At 43.1% G+C, this 22,303-nt stretch overlaps 1 protein-coding gene and 1 long non-coding RNA gene across 6 annotated transcripts in view; one reads left to right on the forward strand and one right to left on the reverse strand.

Moving 5' to 3' along the window:
• LOC143523586 (uncharacterized) overlaps positions 1 to 17,875 on the reverse strand; it is a 48,815-nt gene extending 30,940 nt beyond the window's left edge. Inside the window, exons 1-2 of one of the 2 annotated variants that reach the window (XR_013133409.1) lie at positions 16,127 to 17,875; positions 15,768 to 15,886 (exon numbers count right to left, since the gene is read on the reverse strand). This is a non-coding gene — a long non-coding RNA (uncharacterized LOC143523586). Of the gene's footprint in view, positions 1 to 15,767; positions 15,915 to 16,126 lie in introns of both variants that reach the window. The other variant, XR_013133410.1, reaches the window with a different exon arrangement.
• LOC143523582 (brain-enriched guanylate kinase-associated protein) overlaps positions 1 to 22,303 on the forward strand; it is a 104,194-nt gene that overhangs the window by 62,864 nt on the left and 19,027 nt on the right. For 2 of the 4 annotated variants that reach the window (XM_077018136.1, XM_077018135.1), the window contains exons 3-5: positions 12,669 to 12,747; positions 15,668 to 15,829; positions 16,522 to 16,588. In XM_077018136.1, the coding sequence (XP_076874251.1) occupies positions 12,669 to 12,747; positions 15,668 to 15,829; positions 16,522 to 16,588 (308 nt within the window). The remainder of the gene's footprint in view (positions 1 to 12,668; positions 12,748 to 15,667; positions 15,830 to 16,521; positions 16,589 to 22,303) is intronic. The other 2 variants (XM_077018138.1, XM_077018137.1) reach the window with 1 other exon arrangement.

Consider the following 22,303-nt stretch of genomic DNA (forward strand, 5'->3'; position numbering starts at 1 on the left):
TAAATAAGTGGCAACTGTCGCACCAACTTCTGTATCCACGCTCTCGCGACATTTCTGTAATGACGGGTCAGCGAGTTGTGCACGTCTAATCTGTTTTCTAGTGGCACAAAGATCCACACCAGTGAAATCTACAGATTTACAATGAATGCTCAACTCATCTGACTTGTCTAATTCAGCATTCACAGATGTAACTCTAGGCTCAGCAGACAACCAATCTGATTCACCCAGATATATAACATCACTCAGTTTACGACTCTGTGCACAGGTAACTACACATGCTGGATATATACTCTGTGTATAAGTGCCACAAGCTTGTTTCTTGACCACTTCTGGAACAGGAAGAACTCTTTCTCCTGCTAGATCATTCCCCAATAGAAATGTAACACCAGCAACAGGCAGTACAGCACAAACCGTGACAGTTACACATCCCATGACAAGCTCTGACTGCAAATAAATTGAATACAAAGGAACAGATATCCCGATACCATTCCCTGAATTAGTCGATCAACATCACAATAAGTACTTTCAGACAATGGTAAAATTCCCTCTAAAAGAAATGACTGGCACCTGTATCTTGTCAAGCACTCACTGGGCACTTTGTTTCTACCTGACCTGGAACAGAAACCACCCCGCTGGTCAGAAAAGGTACAAAAGAGTCATCAATCCCACAATCCTCAACCATGCATTGTCCAACTGTTTTAATCAAAGCAACCTCCTTATTAGATGTCTGGGCATTCTTCCATTTTAATACTTCGACAATCAGCTAATAAATGTCCCGAATTTCGACAATAAAAACATACTTTACCCGTAAAACTATCAATCTTTTTCTCTCTCTTCTCACTCACAGAGCGAGGTATTTGATCAGAATTTAAATGTCTAACTCAATTCGCCCGTACAGCAGAATTATAAAGAATACTCTGTGCGTCAGAACATACACAGCAATAGCAACTTCAGAAAGACTCACATATTTCTGTTCATTTAAATACAAAACTAATCTTTCTGACAAACCACTCTTAAAACTTTCCAACAAGATCAATTCTCAAAGCTACCGAAATGTAGTTACTTGCTTTACACCATTTATTGAATATTATACCCTAGCAAAGTTCCCTAGCAAATTCTACATGGGTTTGATTGGCTTATTTCCTTTAAAGCTCGATCGGTTTCTGGTACCAACTCTTAGGCATGCAAAACCACGGTTTTAACCTCATCAATAGGTTCAACCTCATCAACCTGTCAATAGGTAAGGTGGTAAACACCACTTTAGCCTTAGCCTTAGTACATTGTAGCAAAAGTGTCCATACATCTTTCAGCCATTTTAATGCAGTAGCAACACACTCGAAAGCATCAAAATACGAATCAACTTCTGCTTCTCTAAACTGAGGTACCAAACTGACTATATTGACTCTTTTGGTCAATAGGTAGGTGCGACCTCCACTACTTAAGCACAAGAAACCAGGCCGATCCGCCCATAGGTGGCGCTATAGCACACACAAACGCAAATTATTTTCACGCCTACAACATATGTCAAACAAAAAATTCCAATTGCATCTGATCAGTCATGTTCCATTCTACAAAAAAAAATAGAACCCATAAGTTACGCCCCTTAGATTTCAAGCTAATTTGCATAATATGCACATATGTGGTATCCAGGCACTCACAAGAGTCTGAATTTTAATTAATATGGGGCATAAGTGCACATTTCCTTTGTGGCCACATGCCACACTAGTCAAGGGTAAAAAATTCCACTGCCAAAACTCCACATATTTTGCTGTATCTCATGCATGCTTTAACATATTCATACCAAACTTGCATGAACCTGTTGGACGTCTACACCTGCCCATAAATTTTGGCACACATGTATACCATGTATATAACAGCCAAAAAACTCATGCACACACCGATTGACCAAATATCACGAAACTTGGTATGCATCATCTAGCAATAAATAAAGATAACTTGATCTTTATTCTACTACTTTCTTCCATTGTAAAATGCACCAACTTATATATAAATTTTGAATAGCTGGTACTGGTAAAACTATTCTGTAAATATGTACAATTATGTGAAATTGTGGTATAGAGGTCAAATAAGAAAACACAATCATTGAATCAGTGCAATTAATTTTTAACTTATTCATCAGTCATGTCCACAAACAATGACAAGTTCCCAGCGATGTCCTCAACCCGCCTAGTTACGGTGCGTCAGGAGAGTGACACATTCTCAAACTCCTTAATAACCTCACCATCAGAAAACGCATCACTTTTTCTGGCGATTTTGTGAGAAATTACATAACTTGTCCTGATGGCTGCATCTCTGGGGATGTGAAGTTTGGTAAAAAGGCCTTGTTGGGCTTGCAGTTTTGCTAACAACGCATCAGACTCCCTGCGCAGTCTTCGTCAGTCAAATTTCTGTATTTCTCCTCATGCTTGGTGGTGTAGTGATGATTTAAATTATAATCTTTCAACAAAGCAACCTGTGTACCACAAATTAAGTACATAGTGATATTTTTTATTTCCGTAAAGAAATAAAATAAAAATGCGGTATTCCTTGTCATTTTTTTTTTATGTGAGCTGACATCTTGGGGTAATCTGGCAAGCATCATTTGTCGCGGTTCACCTACAGTGGTTTTACTACACGAACATACGTCCACACGGAAGTAACACAAACGTAGCGCTTTCAAAAAAAAAGCGGCACAGTTGTATTGCACGCACAACATAGATATTTGTTTAATTTATGATTGTCCTCTTGCGGGCCGGACAGGGATCCACAAAGTGCCCGATGTGGCCCGCGGGCTGTAGTTTGCTCAGGTCCCTGCCTGCACCATCTTATGTCCAGTATGGCTACCGCTATCGACCAATCAGCTTTCAGTACACATTTCACAAGCTTTTCATATGTTAATTCACATGGAACTCACATGGTATGTTCATATTCAAGTATGACAGGAACTGCACCACTAGGTAGCGCTATACTAGAAATTCCTGAATTACCCTTACATGAGTTCACTTAGAATGACAAATATGGACTCATATGATTCTACACAATCCCTAACAACTTTGTAATTGCAAGTGCTTTACATAAATGTAAGGATTTTCACGTATTATCAAACATGTATAAGAACCACTTTTCATACTAGCTGTCCTATTTTCCTCAAACATAATTACACGATTCGCCCTTGGGGTCAATCTGACCCCAGGGAAATCAGAAAATGATTTACAGAATATTGTTGACCACATTTTTGGGACAGGCACAGGGCCGGCGCCACTGGGGGTGGGGGGGGTGGGGGGGGTTGCAAAAGCGACGTAAAATAATGTAAATAATAAGACCCATTTATTTTACAACAATCGCTACACGGCGCCCCCCCTCGCCCGCTCGGCCCCCCCCTCCGGTCAACAACTTACGTTCTCCACCCCCCCCCCCCCCCCCCCCCCCTGGTCAACATCTTAGGTTCCCTCCCCTTGGTCAACAACTTACGTTCCCCTCCCCCCCCCCCACCCCCAGGTGATGTGTCCCACCCCCTCAATGTAAATAATAAGACCCATTTATTTTACAACAATCGCTACACGGCGCCCCCTCACCTGCTCTGCCCCCCCCTGGTCAACAACTTATGTTCACCACTTCCCCTCGGTCAACAACTTACGCTCCCCCCCCTCGGTCAACAACTTACGTTATCCCCCCCCCCCACCCCGAGGCGACGTGTCCCGCCCCCTCAATGTAAATAATAAGACCCATTTATTTTACAACAATCGCTACACGGCGCCCCCTCCTCGCCCCCCCCCCCCCCTTGGTAAACACCTTACTTCCCCCCCCCACCCCCAGACGATGTGTCCCGCACCCTCAATGTAAATAATAAATAATAAGACCCATTTATTTTACAACAATCACTACACGGCGCCCCCTCCCCCGGTCAACAAACAACTTACATTCCCCCCCCCCACCCCCAGGCGACATGTCCCGCCCCCTCAATGTAAATAATAAGACCCATTTATTTTACAACAATCGCTACACTGCGTCCCCCCTCGCCCGCTCGCCCCCCCCCCCCACCGGTAATCAACTTACGTTCCCCTCCCCCCCACCCCCAGGTGTTGTGTCCCGCCCCTCAATGTAAATAATAAATAATAAGACCCATTTATTTTACAACAATCACTACACGGCGCCCCCCCTCGCCCGCTCCCCCCCCCCCCCCGATAAACAACTTACGCCCTCCCAGACGATGTGTCCCGCCCCCTCAATGTAAATAATAAATAGCAGACTGCAATGCAAAATCGTTTCCTCAAAAGAGCTAGAGTTGAGCCTGTAATTGGGTCATCTCCATTAGCTCAACGTGTTGCACAAGGTGCCTCAAACTACAAACAATGTAGAAGTCTACAACACACGTTGACGAAGGTGGTTCGAGTTCCATGTCGAGAAGGCCTCCACCATAAGAAGTCTCTCAGTCATCAGAAACACAGTCAGCTTTATTATTATTTTTTTGACACAGTAAATGTATGCCAAATCACATTCTGTGGACAGCTGTCAGACTTTGAAATATGAATTCTAGAGACAACTGGACATTGACACCCGCAGACTGCCCCTCTCATCCACTCCCCCCACCCATCCTTCTAACACTTAACAACCCATGGCCTCTGTCTCCCCCTATCTCTCAATTTCACATGCACTCACAAAAAAACACAGGCCTCCCTTTAGGTTTCACATATACACTGCCCTAGCCATACCTACCCATACTTCAGCAATTAATAAGGACAGTCATGGCTGAGGGGTTAGGGAACCAGTTCTGTGATCGGAGGGTTGTGGGTTTGATTCCCAGGCCAATTGACAAAAAGTGGCAACACCTGCCAGTGCCGGCCCTGACCAATGTGGTGCCCTAGGCGAGATTTTGGTTGGTGCTCCCTGTATCATCAATCATCGAGTTGATTGTGTCACTATTAAAGAAACAAATAAAAAGCAAATGACTTAAATATTACCATATAACAAGCAATAAATATAAAAAGATATTTTAAAACTATTTTACATAACGTAGTGCAGAGAACAACTTTTAAATATTAATAATAAATAAAAATAATAAATTAAAAACAACAACTACCACCAGTGCAAATCAGGGCAATTTGCCTACTGCAACATTATTATTTCAAAAGTGCATCCGCAATATTAGTATATATTTATTTTAAGCTAAGCTAATCATAGCACCTACTAGGATTGGGCAGTATGATGACAGTGGCGGTTTTCACTAAGATCATACAGAGGGGAAAAAGCCACAATGACGATTGAGTGTTAGTTGTGAGTCAAGCGAGCTGGTTTCAAAGAAAAACACAACAGCTACAGATTGGCAACATTTTGGATTTGTTTCAAATAAAAATGAGAGACCATTGGAGCACGCCTCCGCGATTCTAATTCGATAATATGATTTGGTTGATAAAACTGCCAATCTATAATAAAAGCTCTCAATGTAAAAGGGCCTTTCTCTCTTTTACCTAGAAACAACGGTGTGAAATATTCTGATTGGTTGATTTTTTTATTTCACCGCTGAGGTTTTTTTCAAGCACAAGTACGAAAAGTGGATTTGAAAGCCGATTTATAGGAAAAATACAAATGATTGGTGAAGCGTTATTAACATATATTACATATAATAGATAAAGCATCCTTTTTAAGATCAATTAACCTTCAGAGAAGGCGTTGAAGGCGCGGGGGTGATAGGTGTCGTGTGTTGTTATTATAAGAATTATTAATTTGACTAATATTATTAAACAATGAAATTATGATTATGTGGACTTTGCTTGTTTTCACATTTATTAATTGTTCATTTGTTAAGTAAAAAAAAAAAAAAAAAAAAAAAACCGCATGCACGCGAGCGCCCCCCTGGACAGCCGGCGCCCCTAGCATTTGCCTATATCGCCTAATGGAAGGGCCGGCCCTGACACCTGCACAAAGTGACATTTAGCTTCTGTTTTTTTTCTGCAGGCACCTCATTCCTGGATTCCCTTCATAAACCTTCGTCATTGTGCCAGGTGTGCCAGTGGGTGCTCATGCGTTGTGCTTGGACCCTGTAATCGCCGCTTCTGGCTATATTTATCTTTATTATTGTTTAATTTTCTATCCTTTATTGTTTATTATTCTATCCTTTGCTTTAGATTAGTAGATTTACATGTAGGTTTAGCTACCTTCCTGATCCAAATCATTCCTGTAACGATTTTCAGAGACAGGAGTGACGCAAATGCAAGTTATTGAATATTTATTGAAAAGAAGAAAGCAAGACCCTAGAAAGAAACACCAAATACAGATAGGGACGGTACTACACAATAAAGGGATAACGCTAAGGAGCTGGACTGCACAAAATCTAGGAAGAGATACTATACACGGGAACATTACTACAACACATATTACGAAAATGCACAAGAGTGAAGCATTAAACAACAAGCGGAGCAGCGGCAGAAGAGAGAGAGAGAGAGAGAGAGAGAGACTAAAAATAACAGAACTAGGCAATAGATGAACAACTAAACCAGACAACCAAAAACGTAACTAGAATCAGACATAGCGAAAAGGAAACTAACAACAGTACAATACAAATCTTAATTTGAGACAGACTATGCGGAGCGGAGAGGCAGGGCAACGAGGAGAAAACACAAGAACTAGACACAAGACAGGAAACCAGAACAGGATATATGAAAAACTAGAACTAGGATGACCAGGAAAACAAGGAGGAACTCACGTACAATGATTGACAACAAGGGGTAGAACAGAGGGGTTTAAATGCACTGAAACATGGAGGTGAAACAAGATGCAGGTGGGAATACTGATCACAGCGGCGTGGCAGACAGAGGGGTAACCAAGGGAACATGGAAAACTAGGCGGGACCAGGGAGGAGGGAGGAGCTGGACGTGACAGTTCCACATGTTATTCCCTGTAATACTTCAATTGTGATATTAACCATTCAATGAATTTGAACATTTATTCATTAATCTGATCACGGTGGTAAATACATATTTTGATCAATGGTATTAGGTCACTGCGCGGATTCAGAACTCAACCCTTTGGTAATAAGACTGATACACATCATTTAATTTATTCCAGTTGTCATACATATTTTCCTGAGCAATCAGGATGGTGCCCCGTTTCATAATTCTTAATTAACCAGTATATCCACTACAAGTGAATAACATGATAAAACTGGGGAAATATGATAAATAATATATGCATTAATATGGAACACAGTTTACATAGCATTTCAATAATAACAATACAGGATTTAATCTTCATTTAATCATGTTCAAACACCAGTCCTGATAGCACAGTGTATGATTGGTTATGTTCCAGACACTGAATACTGCAGGCTACATTATCTGATGATCCAGTATTTTGCTCTTTAAGTCATCCTTTCCTTAGAATAATTCCAAATTTGGTGTCTTTGGATTGGTCTGAATATCTGCTTCCTTCAGGAGGGGTTAGTATCCAGTATCTATCTTCTAAGAATCATGGTCAATTTTGGCATTCTTGGATATAAGGCTGTTTGCAATTTCCAAAGCTGATGCTTTATGGCAGGGGTGGGGAACCTCCGGTCTGCGGGCCTATTTGGCCCGTCGGGTAGTTTCTATATTTGATTAAATATATATTTAGGATTTACACAGTCACTCTACACTTAGCATATTTTCAATGAACCAATCAGCTGCAAGAACCATGATTGTAGGTTCATCCAATTAGATGCATCTTTCTGACATGAAGTAAGCTTGTCCGAGTTGGAAAAATGGCGAAGCGGAGGAAAGTTGATGATGAATGTCGTGCCTTTCAAGAAAAATGGATGACAGAATATTTTTTCGTTGAAGTGAAAGGAAAACCAGTATGCTTAATTTGTAGAGAAGCCCTCGCTGTTCTCAAGAAAAGCAATATTGAAAGACATCACACCACCAAACACGCAAGTTATACTACACTGCAAGGAGTAGTACGAGCAGAGAAAATAAAGGCGCTTAAAAATAATTTGCTTACACAGCAAGCGTCTTTTACACGACCCAAAAAGGAGCTGGACAGTGTGACTGAGGCGAGTTACGTGGTGAGTGAACTGATAGCAAAGAGGCTGAGGCCATATTCTGAAGGAGAGTTTGTGAAGGAATGAATGGTCGCTGCTGCTCAGGTGCTCGCTCCAGAAAAGCTGAAACTGTTCCAGAACGTCAGCCTTTCTCGTCGGACCGTGTCTGACCGTATTGGCAATATGGCACAGGATATTGAGAAATCTCTGAAAGATTCTGTCAAGGATTTTGAGTTCTACTTATTGGCTTTAGACGAGACAACCGACATAACGAACAATTTTCGTACGTGGAATTATGGCGGATTTTAACACAAGAGAGGATTTGCTTTCGTTGGTGGGCATGCATGATACAACCAAAGGTGAGGACATTTTTGAGAAGCTAATAATAGCAATGCAGTCCTATGGTTTATCTCTCAACACATTAAGTGGACTGACAACTGATGGTGCACCAGCTATGGTGGGGACTAGGGGTGACCTGCAATAGTCGCTGATTCGACTAGAGTCGACTATACCCCCTAGTCAACTATGAACGTCATAGTCGAATGTACCATTCTAACTGCATGGGGGTGCCCAAGGATGCAGCTAAGCATTAGTTGTTACATGAAATGTCTTTGTTTTCGTTATATATAACCTTTTGTCATATAAAATCATACTAATTTCTGTTAATAAATATTTAAAAATTATGTTTGCGCATTAACAATAGGCATCTTCCTTACTACACATCAATAAATCACACCCTGCTGTTGCACAATCCAAACGAGCGGAGCTGAACACGCTACAGAATACGCGCAGCATTTGACGAGATTATAATGGCTACTAAAAACCTTCAAAAGTATTTTGAAAAACAAAGATGAATCAAACAAAGTAAAGTGCAAGTTATGTCATCAACGTCTTTCATTTCGCACGACAACAACCAACATGGCATATCATTTAAAACGCGTAAGGCGAAAAAAAACCGTTTGTCGTTTCAGTCGTGTCGTCTCGTCTCGTCGCGTCTCGGCAAGTAGGCCTATAGCCTAAACATTTTTTGTTGTTTGCTTTTAAACCCCATTACTTGAACCTTTCTTTGTATTATTTTGCTGTTGTGTGGCAATTTTTTAATATTTTCAGGCAGGCATATTTTATTTAAAATATTTTTGACTTTTTGCACAGTGCCTGTCTGACAGTTCGATATGCGCAATGCGCACTGACGGTTAATGTTCTCTAATGTTTCATTAAAAAAATAAATAAGTAAATAAAAGCTGAATAAAGCCAACCTACCGTGTTTATTCATTTATCTGAGTGTTTTAGGTTTTTACTTTGAAGAGGAAAAAAGTCCTGAATGAGAATGGGATCCCGTTTAAGGTGCTCTAAATAAAAAATAAACCCGATTCGACTATTAGTCGACTAAAGGGAAAAGCTGACGAGCTGACTTAGTTGAATACACCCCTAGTGGGGACACATAAAGGATTGGTGGCACTAATTAAAAAAGAGATGGCACGTGTTGGTGTAGATACCAGCAGTTTATTTACATGTCACTGTATTATTCACCAAGAAAATCTGTGCTCACAGTCACTGTGTATGAAAGATGTAATGGCAACTGTTGTTTCCTGCGTTAACTTCATTAAAAGTAGAGGGCTAAATAATCGACAGTTCAAGGAATTTTTGAAAAGCCTGGAAACAGACTATGGAGATTTGGTTTACTACTGTGAGGTGCGATGGCTTAGCAGGGCTAACATGCTCAAGAGATTTTATGAACTCCGAGATGCTGTTAAAAGTTTCATGGAAACAAAAGGGAAATGTAATGAAAAACTCAATGATGTCAATTGGATCTGTGATTTGGCCTTCATGGTGGACATCACAAGCTATTTGTCAGAGCTCAATGTTAAACTGCAAGGGCCTAATCAGCTCCTAGTCTCACTCCTTTCTCATGTGAAGTCATTTGAAGCCAAATTAAAGTTGTGGCAAGTGCAACTTGCAAGGGGCAATGTTGGGCATTTCCCTACACTTCAGAATCACAATCCTGTGCCAGAAAGGACAAAAGAATATGCAAATGAATGTACCTACTTCAAGAGACTTCAAGATGTGAAAGCAAAAGAACAAGATCTTAACATTTTTGCAACACCATTCAATGTAAATGTGGCTGATGTACATGAATGCATGCAGCTAGAAATCATTGAACTTCAGAATAACTGTCAGCTAAAGGCCAGGCACAGCAACATGGACCTGCTAGAATTCTACAAACAGAACATAAGTGCTTGTGAATTTCCAAATTTAAGGAAACATGCACTTAAAATGGCATCACTGTTCGGAACCACATACCGCTGTGAACAATTCTTCTCAAAGCTGTCACATGCAAAAAACCAACTTCGTTCAAGATTAACAGATACCCACCTGGAGAATCAGTTACGTGTAGCCACAGCATTTTTGCCCCCAGATATTCCACAGCTGGTCAAGACCAAAAATTCTCAGCCCTCACATTAAAACTGTGATAAGGTAAGGTATTTTTATACCACCATTACCATGTATTATGCCCATTCTAGTTAGCTATATGTTATGTCATGGTAGTCTGTGGCCCGTGACCTGATATAAAATATAATAAATATAAATATTTATCTGGCCCCCAATGGAAAAAAGGTTCCCCACCCCTGCTTTATGGTTAGGAATCCACCAAGCTAAGGACAAATGCCTTAAATAGTGGTCCTCCGTCTTGGTGGAAGCCATAATTCCTCATAACAAGGCCTGATGAGTCTGATAAGGAGGGTTTCCTCAGTCCTGGGGTTATGAACTTGGGGTCCCCTGGTAATTTAAGTTGCATTTGTCTTTTATAAAAGTCCTTATTGATCTGATTGAGAACAAGATAAAACTTGCTAAAACACACTGCAGTGGGGGTTAAATAATTTTGATGATTTGTACTCTAACATTAACACTATATGTCTCTCCAGATGCAGAATCCCTTGTTTTTATTGTGCACCAAAGTCATTTCGATTTAAGACAAAAAGGTTTGTATAAGAGTTCAGAATCTCAGCTTTTATTTCCTGGTAGTTTTCATCGGATGTGATAAACCAATCAGGACATACCACCCTTTCTTGAAACCCATTGTTCAAGTGAGCAAAACTATTGGAACATGTGACTGAAAGATGTTTCTCATTAACCAGGTGTTGCAATTAAGGTTGTTAAACCTATACAAATTGTAAAATGTTTGTAAAAGAAGATAAACCACAATGAAGACCAGAGAGTTGTCTATGAGAGAAAAACAAGCCATTCTGATACACAGAAAAGAGGGGAAATCAATCCGAGCCATTGGAAAAACATTGGGCATAGCAACCACAACCATTTGGAATGTCTCGAAAAAGAAAGAATCCAGTGGTGTACTGAGCAACAGGCATAAACAGGTCGACCATGAAAAACAACACCCACGGATAAGAGAAGAATTGTCCTAGCTGTAAAGAAGAAACCAAACACTACAGTAAGCTAGATCACCAGAGCAGGGGTGAAGGTATCCCAGTCCACTGTTCGGAGAAGACTCCGAGAGCAGACTTATGGAGGTCATACTGCACGATGCAAACTCCTCACCAGTAGCAAGAATTGGAAGGCCAGATTGGAGTTTGCCAGAAAGTACAGAGATGAGCCACAGACATTCTGGAACACAGTCCTAAGTGATGGAAAGGCCAAAGTGTGGAGGAAGAAGGGAACGGCCCAAGATCCAAGGCACACAAGCTCATCTGTAAAGTGTGGTGGTTAATGTCATGGCTTGAGCATGCATGGCCGCATCTGGAACAGCCTCAATCATATTTCTTGATGATGTAACTGATGATGGTAGCAGCAAACTGAATTCAGAGGTGTACAGACAAATTTGTCTGCCAAGGAGGAATGCTACCAAACTAATTGGCAGGAGGATAATGACCCAAAACAAACTGCAAAGAAGACAGGAGTTCATCAGGGGAAAAGTGGAAAATTTTAGACTTGCCAACATGCATTTTACCTCCACAAGAAGAGACTGAAGAGACAATCCCCCCCAAAATAAACAAGAATTATAAGAAGCTGCCATAAAAGCCTGGAGTAGCATCACAAAAGAAGAGTGCAACAGTCTGGTGATGTCCATGGGTCACAGGCTTCAGGCTGTTCTTAAAAGCAAAGGTTTTTCCACCAAATACTGAGTGTAATTCACTTCAACTTTCTTTGTTCCTTTACTTTTGCTCATGTATAAAATGGTGTGGTGTAATACAAATGGTGATAAATCCAGATTTACTTGACATATTTTGAAGGAAATGCAAGTAAATAAAAGCTGAGATTCTGATCTCTTGTCTCATAGTCTTAAATGCAAAGGTCTTCAGTGAACAACAAAAACAAGGAAATTTGCCTTGCCGTTCCAAGTATTTTGGAGGGGACTGTATATATTAGTGGTAGGACTTTAATGCATTAATTTCGATTAATTAATTACAGGGAAATTAACGAACTAAAACAATTTACGCATTTTAACGCATGAGACACTTTTGCACCGTGGAATGTTTCTCAGTGCACGAGTTCCAGACATACAGATTATATGGACACACAATAAAATGAGCATGATGGAGATTACTGAAGAGGCTACGCTGGTGGATGGGAAATTTAAATATAAGAAACTTCCAGATGGAAATACAAACACAAATAGTGTTATTTGCACTTTATACAGGAAGGAGTTCGCTTATCACAGGAGCACTTCCACCCTTCGTTTCCACCTCAACGCAAAACATGTTGGGACTAACGTGCAGGTCAGTAATGATAACTTAGCTGCTAAATGTATTCCTAGTACGAGCAAACAGTGTTGCCAGTCAACCCGACCACATGTCGGGGTTCAAATTAAGAAACAAAATGTCAAAGTCCACGTCAGACAAATTGACCAATTCAGTGGCGAGATGGATTGCTGTGGACTGTAGACCGCTCTCTGTGGTCGAAGGCTTAAGTAAGACGCAGCGAGTTTAAACGCCTCCGCCGTTCGCAGAGGTTCGCGCGAGGTGGGCGGAGTCGCGCGCTACTGCAAATTGCGTCAGCTGATGTAAGTTACGAACTGCCGTCCAGAAAGACAATGTCGAAGAAAATCCAGCAGCTGTATGATGAGGAAAGGGAAGTAAAACAGGTTATTGTGAAGTGCGCCACAAATGTGGCTCTGACTGGGGATCACTGGACCTCTGTAAGCAACAAGAATGATCTTGGTGTGACAGCTCATATTACAGATGATTAATGAAAGATCCAGTCATTTGCTTTGAGCATGCAGAAGACCACTTCTAGGCACTATGGAGATGCCTGTGCAGAGGACTTTATGGCTGTGGCAGAGGCCTGGGAAATTAAAGAAAAATTGGTGGACTGGTGGAAAAATAAACAAGATGTTGAAGTTTATGCTTATGTTCATTGATTCATTCATCATTCAAACTTAAATTAATATTTCTCATGTTAAATATTGAAATGCGATTAAAATGCGATTAATTTCGATTAATTACAAAGCTTGTAATTAATTATATTAATTTTTTTTAGCGCATCCCACCCCTAATATATATATATATATATATATATATATATATATATATATATATATATATGTAGCCTGTGGGACTTGGAGGAAATGGAAGGGAACTAGGACCCAGCAGGAAGCATCAGCACCTCGGTAATAGTAACGCAAATATATTGAGCTCCCTCGAGACCATAGTTGCCAGGTTTGCGGTTTTCATGCCAAATTGGTCTTGTTTGATAATCCAGCCACGGGTGAAAATTCTGGGGTCGCGGGGTGCGGTTTTTTGGGCTACTTTTGAGTTGGGCCACCGCAGGAGTTACAAGTCAACAGGCCCCCCCGTCAACAACTTTGGGCTAGTTTAGGCTGCTGAAGGGTGGGTTTTACACTGATTTTGGGCGGGATATTTTTGTACGACCTGGCAACCCTGCTCGAGACCCGTAGTGTGCCACCATTGTTTGAAACGTGTGCTCAGAACGCTAACAGAGTTTGGAGTTTGCCGACTTTGCCGTGTTCGTGTGTTGTGATTGCTTGTACGCAGGAGAAACGCTGGATGCAGTACTGAGAGTTTGGGCTGTTTACACCGTCAGTGATATTGGGGGAGAGGATTGGAATTACAGTCATCCGAGGAAACTGGGGCCGGTGGGCGAGCGTGTAGAGCGTGTAGAGGGCTGTTTGGCAGACTTAGCCACTGAGGAAACCACAGAGGAATGGAGACGCGCCTATAGTGTAGCCACTGTTTTTCCCACCTTTATTTTTCCCCTTTTGTGGAGTGGAGTTTTAGGATATCTCTATACGCTGAATGGTATTTCCCTTAATAGAAGGGACATGACCACTTGTAATGCAAATGTTTCTTCATTGTCTAACAGTTCTTCATTGCTTTTAGGTGAGCTCTATCCTTTTTTTTGTATTTCATCTTAAATAACAAACTGTTATATTTTATTTTAATTAAACACCCCCTTTTAATTTACGACTCTGTAAATGGGTTCTTTTTATGTACTTGTGTGTTGTTTGGTGGGTGGCAGCTAACTTTAGCCCAGGGTTGTGTACCGTGCTTGGGGTGAATTTAACATTTTAAGCTTGAGAGTTTGGGAGTGGCATTAAGCACTTGGGGGTGTGTCCAAATTTAAGGACATAATGATTGCAGTGATCATCTTTTTGCGTCTGGGCGTAGCAGCCACCCACAGGACCCATTTGATGTTGTACCTGTTATTGCTATTTTAGAGTCTTTTAAACCGGGGGTTGTGTTGTGCCACTGATCTTTTAATTTGTCTGAATAAAAGGGTGTTATTGTACTTACAGCTGTTTGATCACTTTAAGGCAGTGGTTTCCAAACTTTTTCTGCCGTGCCCCCCTTTAGTAGATGAGAATATTTTTGCGCCCCCCCCCCCCCCCCCCCCCCCATTGACTAGGGATGTGTTGAAAACTTACAAAAACAATAGGTTCACAACTTTGGTCAAACATGAAAAAAATAAACTGCAAGAAACCTTTTAAATGGTCAAGAATTCTTAATATTATTTAAAATAAATAAGGAGATGAAATAAGAGGAACAGCAATACATATGCGGCTAGTTTGCAAGCGCAGACATCACGCAGAGCACAAAGCATGTAACGGCCAGAAATATGTGTACTGTCTCCAGGGCCGGTGCCACGGGGGGCTACAAGGTGCCCCCTCGGCCGCTCGACAATCGTTACACGCACCCCCCCCGCTCAACAACTTACGTTCGCCACATGGATCGGTCACATTGTCCCCGATACCCGATCTAGAATTTTTTCAGATATTAATATCGGAATCGGTGCATCCCTAATATTGACACATGTGCACGTTTTACTTTCAAGCTCCGCGCCCCCCACTTTGGGAACCTCTGCTTTAAGGGGACCATTACGGGGAAACATTACTACTGAATAGGGCTCTCCCCCCTTTTGTAATTCGGGAGTGGCGTAGTCTATATATATATATACATACACACACACACACACACTTTTTAACTAGCATGATAGAAATTCAGCGTATTCCCTTTGTAGTCCAGTGTGTCAATATGTTTAGTATGTTACACATGCACTCACCAAGACAATTTACTTGCATGTGTCACATACCTGGAATATGCAGCTGATTTTATTTATTTGCTGTGTGTGTGTGTGTGTGTGTGTGTGTGTGTGTGTGTGTGTGTGTGTGTGTGTGAGCAGCTCTTTGCAGGAGCAAAAGGAAGACCTGCGGAAGCGGTTATCTTATACCACCCATAAACTGGAATTACTGGAAAATGAATTTGATTCCACTCGGCAGTACCTCGAGACTGAATTGCGTCGTGCTCAAGAGGAACTTGACAAGTTCACTGACAAACTTCGGCGGTACAAAGAGCTTCATTCCACCATTCCTCCCACTGATTCCACAGCAGCTGGTGATGTCTGTAGAACAGTAGGGCATAGTCCTACTCTTGGAAACAAAGCACCCATACAGAGTTTATATATGCTTATTTCCACCTCTGATCCAACATACAACTGACAATTAAACTCTTAAGACCAGGTATTTGGTTAGGGTTGCTCTACATGTTGCCTAAGATTGCATTTAATAAATGTTATTATTATTATTCCATGCAATGCAGTATTGATTGGGTAGACAAATGACCACTGTAAAATTAGACCTACCTCTTAGGTTACCTCTTAGGTTTGGGCCACAGCTACATAAATCTTCACTGGAAAAAATGTAGTAGAAAAACAGAATTTGTTAAACAGCAGTCAACTGCATAACTAGGCAGTCGTAAAAATGACAGCATGGGCTGCGTTGCTAAATGTCAGTGTACTCTATTTGGGAAATCAAGATGATGTTGAATCTCTTTTTAGTACATCCAAATAACTCAAAAAATAACTCAAAAATTATGCAAGGTTAGTGTATCAGAATATCAAGTCTGCCTAGATAGTCTGTCGCTCAAGTACGCCCAAGGCAGTGGTATAAATAATTAATTAGTCTCCACAATTTAGTGAAAGCCAAGATGTGTTTGGCTTGATTGAGAAGGACCCGTTGTTTCTGTGTTCCATTGCAGAATACAGAACAGTTATTCAGCACTCCAGAGAATTAACCAGGACCTAGAAGACAAGATACACAGAACAGTGAGTACAGCATTTTTCTAAACATAACTTTGATGTGTAGATGTCGTGCCCACTAGGCTGATGTCAAGATCTTTAAATTTAGTTTAGATCTCTCTGACACACACAACACACCAACTGAGTATCACTTGATTTTATTAAGGGAATTTCACAGTGACCCCGAGTGACCTAGTATGCCTAAGAAAAGGGAAATGCATCACTAACAAGGAAAAAGTGTTTGGAGATTTCACAAGCCAACTGGTTTTCCTCAACCCAAACCTCTAACTGCTCTAACCAGCTAAACAGTAACACATCACTGCAATCTGCATCTTATTAAATATATAAAAACACCTCAATATCACCACACGCAAAAGCCACACAATAAGAACCGCTGGACCTGATATCCCTCCCCCAACCCTTCCTTGACACGCCCCCTTTTTATAAACAACACTAAAACATGGGAAACACACACAAGGAAGGGGAAGGAAACACCATCAAACGGCGTCTTCCACGCCGGAAAAAAAAACCATCGATAATACAACTCACGAAGTCCAAAAAGCGACCTGGCCAGGATCACTTAAATAAACAAGTCCTCGGTTTACTGCGCACTCCTCCATAGTGTGCACCGCTACTCCTTTTTTTTTTTTTTGGCCCACCTCCACCCCCCCATCTTTGGAGGACAACTTAGTTTTTATGTACAGATTTAAATGGCAATTATAACAATTCTGTATAATATATAGTATAGTGATAACAATATATAGTGATAACAATATGCAAAAAGATAATTATTGGGGTTAGGTGGACCAAGAAAAGAGGGGGAGAGAAATAATAAAAAGGGAAAAGACAAAGAGGTAGGAGAAGAAAGAAGAAGAAAAAGAAAAGAAGAGAAAAAAAAAAAAATAATAATAATAATAATAAAATAAAACACGCAACCAGCTCAAATGACCACTGCAAAGAAGTACAGAAAGTAAACCAAATACATATAGTACAGATGAGTGCGATGTATGGGTGTGTGTGAGTGTGTGTTTATGTGCAACCTAGAAGTTCAACATAGGATAGATGTATGGAATGTACTTACCAGCAAGGGTGGGTAGCTGCGACAACATTCCCCCAGAGGCCAGAGGCGGGCGGAGAGAGACCCGAGAATCCCACGGCCCCCCATGGAGCGGTGGAGTACCAGAGCCGCACTTCCCAGAAACCCTCACATGCCCGCCCCCGCAGGCGGGAGAGAGAGACCCCGGACAGCGCCCCACCAGTCAAGGAGCGCAGGTCCAGGGGAACCAGAGGGAACAGAGCGCCTCCCCCCCAGGATGCCCCCCCCCCCCCCCCCCCCAGGGGCCAGCGGCAAAGCCACGGCGCCACGCGCCCGGAAAGCCACCCACCACCCGGCAGGGCCCAACTCCCGCCGAGGAGCACCCGGCCGCCCCATACCACCACCGCCCAGGGGAGCGGGCCAACCGCCCCTTCGCCGGGGGGCCAAGCCGGACTCCGGAGCCCCAAGGCGCCCCCCCTCTGGAGTGGTGCTGCAGTAGTCTCAGGGGAGCGTCCGGGAGTGAACCGGGCACGACCAGTCCCGACCCAGAACCAGCTGTCCTCACCCACACACCCAAACCCACACTACATTCGCCCCTATACACCCCCACCATGCACACACCCACCCCCATACACACACACATACACTCAAATTCACCCTCACACCTCCAAACCTGGCCATATGTCCCCTCCCTCCAACACGCACTCATTCATCCACCCATTCAGAAAAAAGAAGAAAACAAGGACAAGAAGAAAACAAAGACAGAGACACACACTTATCCAGACTGGCACACCCTCTGCGGCAGGGGCAAATGGCTGGACCAGCAAGGACCGGCAGTGGTCCTAGGAAGCCACCAGCCCAGTCCCGTGCCAGCAACCCCCCCCGCCCCGGCAGGGAGCAGGAAGCGGGTGAAGGAAGGCCTTCCCACCCCTCCACCCCCAGTGTTGTGTGTAGGTGTTGGTGTATATGCATGTGTAGTAGTGTGTGACACTATGGTGCAGTTAAAATTGAGGGGACAGGTGCTAGGACAAACGTGAGTGCATGTCCACACCGTCCCCTCAAAGGCCCTCAATGTCTAAAGTGCAGTAAAAACTGAGGGACAGACAGTGGTGAGGAGACGGGTGAGCCATGGTAGCAGGCCCACCTCGTCAACCTCTGGGTACATGCCTGTCCCCAGAATCCTAAATGAGCAAGGATGTGTGTGTGTGTGTGTGTGTGTGTGTGGGGGGGGGGGGGGGGGGGGGGGGTAGCAGCACCGCTACTCCAATGTACTCCTGATTCACAAATGACATGGCCGAGGAACTTCACAGACCTCCTCAGAAAATTGCACTTCTTGGGTGCTAACTTGAGGTTGTGATTCTTGAGGCGGGAGAAGACCATCTCTAGGCGGTCAAGGGCTAGCTGTTCTGTCGGGGCGAAAACCATGAGGTCATCCAAGTAGCACAAGACTGAAGTGAAGTTCTCATCCCCAAAAATAGTCAACATCATTCGCATAAATGTTGCTGGGCTATTCGACAAGCCTTGAGGCATCCTATTATATTCATGTAACCCGAATGGAGAGGAAAAGGCTGTGTATTTTTTGTGTTCCTCATCTAAAGGTACATTATAAAAACCAGAAGTCAAGTCCATGGTGGAAAAGAAGACATTTCCCCCGAGCGCAGCAAGAGCATCTGCCTGGTGAGGCAGTGGGTGTGCGTCTTTCACAGTTCTTGCATTGAGCCACCGAAAGTCTGTACAAATCCGCAGGTCGCCATTCTTCTTCCAGACAAGAACCAATGGTGAAGCATACTCACTGCAAGACTTCCTAATAATGCCCTTCTCTTCCATCTCGCTCAAAGTTGTTTTCAGTTTCTCATAGTGACTTGGTGGCACACGACGGTAGGGCAGACGGAACGGCCTCTCGTCAACTAGGTGTATTTTATGCACGAAATCCGTAGCCTCCCCACAGTCCATCTTGTGTCGTGAAAAAATAGACTCATATTTCACAATGAGATGTAGAAGTCTGTCTCTCCACAGGTCAGACACTTCACATGTATTCAAATCCAATTCCTGTAAACCTAACTTCTCCAACACCACCTTCACCTCATCCTTACATCTGATAGTGGGGGAGTCGAGCAGACCTTGATGGTTGACCTGAATGCTGTCGGGCCAAGAAAAGTCCTCCACGGCAACACATGGAAACACATCTGCGATTTTTGCATTTTTTCTCAGGGTCACAACTTCATGGGTGAGGTTAACAACTTTCACCGGCAGCCATCGATCTCCCCACATGGGTGTAATGACTCGACCGACCAAGATATGTCGTGGTCTGCATCTCGCTTGGCTAGGCTCTACGATCACAGTGCTGCCCACTGATATAACTGTTGACTCAGGCAGCCTGCCCCAGACAAGGTACTCCTGTTGTGGCTGAAGTGAGACACATTGTTTCAGTCTGAGGGTGCCGACCCTGTCAGGCACAGACTGGCCTCTCCACCTCTCGACGCAAGAGATGAGGGAAAGGAATTGGTGACATTCATCATCCCCAGTACTGACAGACTGACCCATCATCCGCCAGTAGCTGTCCGTCTGTCTCATCAGCTGTATGAGCATTCTAACAGCATTGCTACCCAGAATCATCTCATCATTCTGGCCAGGGACGACGAACACTGGGATGAGCATCTTGCAGCCGAATACAGTCACCTCCAGCTCATACATAGCCTTTGGTCTGAACTTGTGACCACCGCATCCAATCATCAAAACATCATCGGCAGGACATCGATGCAAACTAGGGTTGTGCTGCAGAAGACGTGCTGCAGTGGACTCACTCACTGTACACGCCATGGAGCCACTGTCAATCATAGCTCTTAGGCTCACTGTATCTGCTACAACTACTGTGGTGTAAAATAAACTATCTGACTTGTGAATCTTTTGCACATTCTGAAATATAATAGTCTTGTCTGTCGGAACGTCAGAGGTAAAAGATCTATATATGGACTCAAAATCATCTGTAGCAGCACTGGGAGGGTCAAAAACAAGATCTGCATCGTCCTCCCCCTGATGCAGATACATCAGTTTCCCATAGACTGAGGAGGGACTGACCTATTTCTCTCAGGGCACTTGTTCCGTGAATGATCAGGTGAATGGCACTGGAAACAGAGCTTATGGTCCCGGCAGTGAGTAAAAGCAGTGTGCGTGCCATCACCACATACAGAACATGGCATACTATGCAGACCACTGACTTTAGGGAGGTCAGATTTGCGCCACTTCTTAGGGCTGGCTGGAAAGGTAACTGACTTTTCTGTCAATTTTCTCTAGCATGCCAATGACGCGCTCTAGAGCAGAGGAATCAGCATGTTTATCCACATGGGAATTCTGAGACTCTGCTGATGATGCTAAACCATGGGACAATTCCACTGCATTCACAGACACTCTGCCATCAGGTTTGGTGATTTCGCAGGCAGTTTTCAAGTTCATCTCAGAATGATACTCATCCAGTATGTCCTGAACCTCTTCAGCAGACCACTTGTCAATCGTCTTAGACCTGAACGTCACAGCAAGTTCCTTAGAGGGGCAGTTCCTAATGAACATGCGCGTCATTTCTACATCCGGGCAGTCAAATGTTTTACCCTGTTCTTTCAGTCTGTCAATAGCAATATCTACTGCCTGATTGAGTCTGAGCCAATAATCATAAGCATCTTCATTGGCTTTAGGGAACGTGGTATAAAAATCTGCCAGGGGGAGTGGCGAGCGAGGGACAGAATCAAAGTGCTTGCGCAACAGCCCGTAGATGGCTTCAGGACATACAACAACATCAATGCCACTATTACGTGTTCCAAATTTGACGAAATCTCTTGCTCGTCCCCTGAGACGAATGAACATCTCCTCAGCTTGATGCTCAGTCTTAATGTCCCCCTTTTTAATGTAGTCTTTCATTAAATCTTCCCACTCACGCACCGTCACCAAGTCCGAACTATCTCCCCTAAAAGTAGGTGGTTCCTTCAGCTTCCTGTGAGACACTAACTGAACTTGCGACAGATCAAGACGCTGAGCTGAAGAGTCACCATGCTCATTACGTACATCTGCAGTGTTTGAAGGGGTGGAAGTGCGCGGTGAGCTAAGGTGGGTAAGAATACTGTCTGCTAACTCCCGCCCTATGTGTCTGATCAGATCTCCCATTTGACTAATTACTTCAGCAGACTGAGGACCAGGGCTTGGATTACATGTACTGTCAGCCTGAGGGTCAAGAGCAGCAGTACTGCCAAGTGTTTGACAAGGGACCCTACTCTCAATACTCAAGGGAGCCCCCACTGGGTCTTGAATCCTCCCCTCAACATGAGTGCTACCCCTCCCAAGCGGGCTGTCAAACTGCAGTGTAGCTGCAACACTCCCTAAACCCCTACCTCTACCTGCACTAAAATGCATAGGTGTCCCTGCACGACCTCGCATATAACTCATGGCTAAAATGTAAAGAGCACACAAAAAGCTAGCAGGATTACATACAATTCCAAACTAATGAAACAGAGAGAGAGGAAAAAAAACAAAAAAAAAATATTAAGAAAATGAGCGCACAATTTAAGACACGGGTGAAAAGTCCAACCGGCTCAGCACAGCAGTAGAACCGTTCCGATGCAGGAAGAGCTCTATCCCGATCCGGGTCACGGCACCAATGTGACGGATGTTCGACGTCAGGGATCCCTGCTGTGTTCTCAGTTCTCTGCGTTGTGTAA

Source organism: Brachyhypopomus gauderio, chromosome 9 (genome assembly GCF_052324685.1).
Source record: "Brachyhypopomus gauderio isolate BG-103 chromosome 9, BGAUD_0.2, whole genome shotgun sequence".
Classification (NCBI taxonomy): domain Eukaryota; kingdom Metazoa; phylum Chordata; class Actinopteri; order Gymnotiformes; family Hypopomidae; genus Brachyhypopomus; species Brachyhypopomus gauderio.